Source organism: Montipora foliosa, chromosome 9 (genome assembly GCF_036669935.1).
Source record: "Montipora foliosa isolate CH-2021 chromosome 9, ASM3666993v2, whole genome shotgun sequence".
Taxonomy (NCBI): domain Eukaryota; kingdom Metazoa; phylum Cnidaria; class Anthozoa; order Scleractinia; family Acroporidae; genus Montipora; species Montipora foliosa.
The window spans coordinates 2,383,679-2,391,178 of record NC_090877.1 but is presented as its reverse complement, the minus strand read 5'-3'; the positions used below and the strand labels follow the sequence as shown (position 1 = coordinate 2,391,178).

Here is a 7,500-nt window from a genome sequence, read left to right as displayed (position 1 = left end):
TCCTTTTCCATTCTACAAAAGGTACAAATATCGTTTTCTCTAATGCCTATTTTATTTAGAAAATCATTCGTCGCTAAACGCCTATGAAGTAGTTTAAACTGAAAAATAATTAATTTGGTAGATTTAGTGCTGCAGAAAGGGAGTTTGTAAGCCATCTCCCAGTCAATTGTTTTGGAGCACTGAAGGCTGCAGTCGACACACCATTTCTCTTGGCTTTTCCTAGGGCTGCTCTGTTTAGCGCTGATCAGCTTTTCGTAAGCCAATCTATTGGGTTTAGGAGCTTTTATGAAGTTTTCTACAAAAGTACTGAAATTTCTGTTTTTTTTTCATTTTTGTCTTCTATGGCATTCCTTAACAATCTTATGCACGATACCACCCCGTGATAAACAAGAAAATTTGTTTTGACGTCGAAGCGTTCCTTGAATTCAGTGAAAGATAGCAGGTTATCTGTGTCTTTCATTAAATGCCTGACGTTTTGTATTCCTTTGGAAGACCATGATTTGTAGTAAAGAGGTTTATTTCCAATTCTCACAAGTGAATTTTGCCACAGAGGTAAAGAGAGAAAATTTTCGGTGAAAGTTATGTTATCGTCATAACTGATTTCTGACCAGATTTTTAGAATTTCTGTTGTAAAGGGGTCTGATATATGTATGAAATTTGCCAAATCATTTTTGTTGAGGTTACCCTTAAAGATAGCAGCCCCGCCAAAATCGTGTAATTCAGAATCAAAGAACAATTTCCATTTACCACTATTATCGTTGTCCAAATATTTTTTGACCCATGTTGATTTGAGCGCTTTATTAAAAGATTTAATGTCGATCATCCTTAAACCTCCATTTTTATAATCACTGATCATAACATCTCGGTTAATTTTGTCCCCTCTTCCACTCCAGAGAAAGCTGTAGAACATGTTGTTAATTACATCTAAAGCGGCATGGTTCTTTGGCAACGGTGATAGAATATAAACAAGCTGAGAAAGGATTAAACTTTTTAATACAACGATTTTCCCTAAGAGGCTTAGACGACGGTATTCCCTGCAGCTTAAGCAGTTTCTAACCTTTCCTAAATTTTCGTTGTAATTTGCTTTCATGCTAACCACGGGATCGGTCGCAATCGAGACACCTAAGGCCTTAAGTTTGTCTGTAACCCATTTTAAATCTTTTTCGGGACATAATTTATCCTGACGCCCAGCGCTAGCTCCAGTCCAGAGGACTTCTGTTTTCTTGTTGTTAAGCCGCAAGCCAGATATCACACCGAAAAGATCTTGGTCGAGTAAGGCAGATATAAAGGACTTTTTTCATGGTCGTGTCGTCAGCATATTGACTAATCTTGATTTCATTTCCACACACAGTAATCCCTTTTATATCTTTGTTTTTTCGTATTTTGTTGGCTAATATTTCTGCACAAAGGATGAAAATATAAGGCGAAAGAGGGCAACCTTGCCTAATTCCTCTTTCAGGAATGAAGTAATTGCTTCCCCATCCGTTATTAATTAAGGACGCAGCTTTCTATGTTACGGTAGCACACTTTGATCCAGCTTATTAATGACGATCCGAAATTGAAAGAACCTAGCGTTTTCCATATAAAAGACCATTCAACTGTGTCAAACGCTTTTTCAAAATCTAAAAACAGTAACAGTCCGGGAATATTATGAGCAGCAGTGTGATTTCTTAAGCCATCAATTAATCTTATGTTTTCACCAATAAATGTTCCTTTAAGAAAAGCGGTTTGGTCACTATTTATTATTTTTGGAAGTACATTTTGGAGTCGATTTGCAAAGGCCTTAGGCCCGTTTTAAAAGTCACATTTTACATGTACCGAATCTAATGCAAATGAGAAAAATCTATTGTTTTCGCTCATTTGCATTGCATTCGGCACATGTAAAATGCGACGTTTAAAACGGCCCTTAGCCGCTATTTTATAGTCGGAGTTTAGTAGAGTAATTGGTCGCCAGTTTTTAACAAAGTAGGATTTAAAACATGTTTAACATAAACGATTTTAAAAGGAAGCCATATTTAGCTGAGAAACCGTAGAAATGACTTTTTTTCTTTTTTGTTTATAGCTTACTGAATACATGTATGTTATGTAATGTATTGTATTATTGTATTCCGGTGTAAGTAAATGTTGTTATTTAAGAAATTATTATAAAAAAAAAAACAACAAAAACTATAATACAATATTGAAAATAAGGGTAAACTAACGAATAATACAACGTTTTCAAGGCAAGCTTAGTAAGCCAAGGACTTGATCTACCAATAATATTAATAGATTTAGGAATTTTGCAAGCAATATGTGAGATATGTGGTTTCCATGAAAGGTTTTCATCCAAAATAACACCAAGAAATGTAACTTCCTTAACGCGGGTCATCTTGTAACGTGAAGACGGAAAAAAATACTTTTCATTTAACAGAACCAAGTTTCCATCCCAAGGAGACAACACAATAGAAACTTTAGATCGGTCTTGATAATCCCGAATTGGGGTACACAAAACAGTAGATGGTACCTGTTGGATTAATCACAGCAATTTCTGATTCTCAAACAACGCTTATGATAAAGACCAACATGAATCTGCTGAATGTCAACCTGTCACTCCAAAAGCTGACATCGAAATTTTAAAAGATTTCACCAATAATATACTCGAGGTATCTACTCGTAGTGACCACTTCAACCGGATGCTTTATTGAGGCGTCATATCGGCCTTAAGGTACGTTTACAATTTTTTTTTTAGATTTAGCATGAACAAGAATAATGAAGCGAGAACTAGACCTGTAAACAAAATAATTATTAGTAACTGCGTATGCTGAACCTTTACTAATCTCGCTTATACATAAATTGTTATCAAGACATTCAAAAATAATAGGGTTTTATAGGGAATACATGAGAAAAATGCGCCACCTTGATGTGAGTCAGGTATATCATGAATGATTCCATGGATCCCTTGTATTTTCTCGGTATACATACGAGCCTTTAGGCTTACTGTGATAGTAAATTTATAACCCGTACCACTAGGTGTGTTCCGTAATTATTTTATACCATGTAGTTGCATGCCGGGAAGGTGCACTGGAGTTCCGTACTTCTAGGATATTTTTCGCTTAAATAAAAACCTTTTTTGACCGCACTATCACAAAGATTACCCTGTTCTAGACATTAACATTGCAACCAGAAGAGAAAATTGCGTAATGAAGCTAGTTAAGGAGTCTAAATTTGAACTTCGCTTTTTTGCGTGGACACTGCACTTAAAGGACACTTTATTTCCTCTTTGTCGATTTTAAGAACAGGATAGGCGGGGCTTCGTTGTACAAACAAAAAAATTGTAGTGTTCTACGGTGTTTGATTAACTTTTGAATCTTGGATAAATTTATACCAATTACAGAAGACATTTTCAAACAAGTAAAAAAAAAAAAAAGAAAGAAAATTAATGGACATCCGAAATCATTTGTTCAAAAAAGAGAGACTAGCTTAAAACTAAACCTGAGTTAATTCGAATGATACACTCAAAGAAATAATGATAAAATTAACAAATGAGTGGCACTTTCAGTCCGACTCTAATTTTAAAATTAATTGACAACTTACAAAATTTTTATTAAACTTTTTCCTTATTCCCTAGTTCCTTAGTCCAGCTGGTGAAATACTAACTTGAACGAAAATAAAGATTTCATTTTCTGTAATGACATTTATATTTTCATGATTTTTAATTTAGTTTTTCGTTACCCAGCTGAACATCTAACTAAACAATTTTAATTTCGCTCAAGCGTTCATGAGCATGCGAATTTTCCGTCTCGATGTAAGCGTCCAACAAAAACAACAACAAAATGGTGAAAAAAGCTTCTTAAAAAAACTTTCATACAAGATGAAATACGACGTCTTTCTAGTTTTTCCTAAATCTAGAATTTGAGCAAGATGATTGTGCGCCTAAAATTTAGGAAAAAGTCTGAGAATTTTCATTATCCTTTTCGTTTGAAGTGGTATGAACACTACTCCTTCCAGCAAATTTTCCGGGATACATTCCTGAACTGGACGACACGTGTGGGTCGAGTTTGTCGGCTCTTTGCTCAACTCCTGGAGAGATTTCCTGAGAGATTTTCAGCTAAATGGTGTCACCGATTTTACCTTTCATCAAAGTTAAAATCATAGTGTCTTTGACCGGGAATTTCAGTATACACTGAGAACGGTATAAAATCCAAATACGTTAAAAAATTGAAAAACGCTGACATCAGTTTTGTACATTGAACTGTATTAAAATAGTCCAAAGAATTGGAGCTGAGACGGACAAAAAATTTTTGAGTTGTAGCTCTGTAGAAGGTCAACTCTTTTGCAATAGGCGAGAAAACGTCCAGTAAAGTTTTATGGCCAAATTACGATTTTGCTGCAACACTGTAAATGTGCTTTTTCGGGGCTTTTACAAGATTGGATGAACTTAAGTATTTTACAAATCGCTACTCAAAGCCACATCGTTTATATTTCTACCAAAATAAAATCCGGATATATATCGATATATCTCGAACCTATGACGAAACTTTAATTTAAATAAACGTTTTAGAAGATTCCACCACAATTTGGAATCATCGTCACTTGTCACTGTACTGCTTAATCCGTGAGTTGCAAATATCCTCTCCTGGCTACTGATGGCTACCTTAGCGGAGTTTATTTTGAAATACTTATAATTTCCACATGTCTACTATAATAGTCAGTGCGAAAGTATAGTCTCCTGATGGCAGTGGACCCATGAAGTCAGTCGCAATGTCTTTCCAAGGTCATTGAGGCAGTACAGTTACGTGAAGGGTTCAGAATTGCTAATAATCCACTCAAAATTAGTGAAAGCCATGACATGTTTTGCAAAATGCTCCAGTTTCCTTATTAATGCCAGGCCACCATTCCTTAGTTCATAACCGTTGTTTCGTGTTCACCATCACGGCATCACAAAACACTCTGGTACCAGGAATGCTCCAAGACCAACTGTGCTAGCATCATTACTATTAGTGATCTTTTTCTTTGCTTTACGCGATAAAAATATCCCAAATAGGCCAGTTTCGTATTCTAGCGGTTGGACTGGACTAGCATGAGATGGAGGCTAATGCGGGCAAATTAATTTGCATTTGAAAAGATTTTCCCGCATTAGCCTCCACTCTATATGCTAGATCCAGTCCAGCCGTGAGAATTCGAAAATGGTCTATGCGGCATTGTGTGCTTGGGCTAACCGTCTCCTCAGCCGGCTGTAAAGGCCGCTTTGTGCTCACGACCAAACAAATGGTTCTCCTTTCTTCGTCAATATCCTCAGAGGCTATCTCTAGATCTGCCATTGTCGCAAGGTCAGGGATAAATCTTGCTTTGAAATTCACTAGGCCTTTAATAGTAAGAAGCGGCCCTATGCCCCATTGGGGGCAATAAGGACTAATATATATATATATATATATATATATATATATATATATATATATATAACTAACTGCAGACAGTACTGTTTCGGCCTTCTGGGCCTCATCAGTGCAGTGCTGATGTCTAGGATGGAGGTTAAGCTATAAACCCACCCCAGATGTGCCACGCATGTGGTACATCCAAGCCATGCCAGAGTGCTCAAACTAGCGAGCTAGTGAGCATGCGCAATTGCTAGCGGCAATGGCTCATCCTAGTAGAGTGCTCAATTTGAACATGAAAGCAAAAGCTTTGTAATGCCAAAGAGCTATATCTAACTGCAGACAGTACTGTTTCGGCCTTCTGGGCCTCATCAGTGCAGTGCTGATGTCTAGGATGGAGGTTAAGCTATAAAGCCACCCCAGATGTCCCACGCATGTGGTACATCCAAGTCATGCCAGAGTGCTCAAACTAGCGAGCTAGTGAGCATGCGCAATTGCTAGCGGCAATGACTCATCCTAGTAGAGTGCTCAATTTGAACATGAAAGCAAAAGCTTTGTAATGCCAAAGAGCTATATCTAACTGCAGACAGTACTGTTTCGGCCTTCTGGGCCTCATCAGAAGGCCAAACGTAAGAAACGTTTGTGACTTCTGACACATTTTCTTGTTCACCTGCTTGGCTTAATTAACAGCATTGACGTTCTCTTTGGATGTTCCAGTCCCTTGCTGTAACAGTATTAGGCCTAGTCCTGTTCCGGGACTCCCTCTTGCCCCGCCTTGAAAATGGGCCTGGAACTTTTCCAGGCCCATTTTCAGGGCGGGATAAGAGGTAATACCGGAACGTAGATGAGAGCCTTGGTATATGAAACACACATTTCTCTTTGTTAAGGATAAGACCTAGCTTAACATGATCAGCTCTATCAGGACCATATACACAGTGTTGTTATCTGAAATGTTTGCTGTTCCACTTCATGCCGAACCGGGACTGATTAATCTGAAATAAATGTGTTTATTAAAAACTAAACTACAGATATCAGAATTCCAGCATTTTCATTAATTTGCTCGCCGGACAAAGGCTATCAGTTCATATACCTGTATTACCAAATATGGTCAAGGAACGCGTCCACTCAGCAATAAAACGAGCTGAAAACTCTTTTGCAGCTCTGGAAAAAATGGCCGACAAAAACCGTTTTGGACCGGAATTGAACGAGGCAGAAATCGATGCTTTAGTCGACCATACATGGAAGAGTTGTTGATCCTGGAGTTTTTAATAGAACAATTATTCTGCTCGGGCTTGCTAGAAAATGACTATTACCATGGTTAATAGAGGGGAATGGTTATGAAACCCGACAAATTTCTTTGTTGTCGGTTTTTGTTCTCTTTTTTGGCCTTGGCCATGCACAAAACACAATAGTTGTTTACTCCGTACTGAGGAACTAACCAATATACAAACGTGTTAGTTACGTAATTCATGCATAGTGTATGAGCGATAAGATTGTGCACGGTCGTGGACTTTCCAACCTAAATATTGGCATCTTTGTGTGCTCCTTTGATGTTTGACGAGCTTCCAAACCGTTCCACTCTATTAACTATGCTATAACCAACTCGGCGGTACGCGCGCCTTGTTGGTTATCTATCACTTCATATCCAGCGCACCCTCGTAGAATAATTGTTAAGTATCTAAACTTGGGGTTATATACGAAAGGGAGAAGTGATTCTTGCACTTATCTCATGGACACTTTAAGCAACTGTGTGTCATGTAGATACCCGAAAAAATTCAGCCGCCTTCAACGGGATTTGAACCCATGACATCTGCGGGGCCAGTGCAATGATCTACCAACTAAGCTATGAAGCCATTCATTTGGGAGCAGGCCCCAGTTGTTCGAAGGGTGCATATATAGCGCTGGATAAATCACTGTCTGCTGGATTACAGAAATATAGAATCATGATTGATATTACATTGTTATTGCAGGTCACACCCTCCTGACAAAGGCAACACTTTAAAAAGTTACATCCAAGATCTGATATATTGACATCCTGTCTGTCACCACCATGGCTCATTTGGATACACTGCTCACCTTCATTGTCAGCTTCTTAGCGTCAACAACAAGGTAATCTTTTAACACTGTTTTTTTTTTAAACGTTATT

The 7,500-nt window shown here is 37.8% G+C and overlaps 1 protein-coding gene across 1 annotated transcript in view; it reads left to right on the top strand.

Moving 5' to 3' along the window:
• Window positions 1-2,649: 2,649 nt before the first annotated feature.
• The window catches only part of LOC137969531 (polyunsaturated fatty acid 5-lipoxygenase-like), a 42,489-nt gene continuing 37,638 nt past the window's right edge, over window positions 2,650-7,500 (top strand). The window contains exons 1-2 of the mRNA XM_068815830.1: window positions 2,650-2,704; window positions 7,325-7,463. Of these exons, the coding sequence (XP_068671931.1) occupies window positions 7,405-7,463 (59 nt within the window). The 5' untranslated portion in view covers window positions 2,650-2,704; window positions 7,325-7,404. The remainder of the gene's footprint in view (window positions 2,705-7,324; window positions 7,464-7,500) is intronic.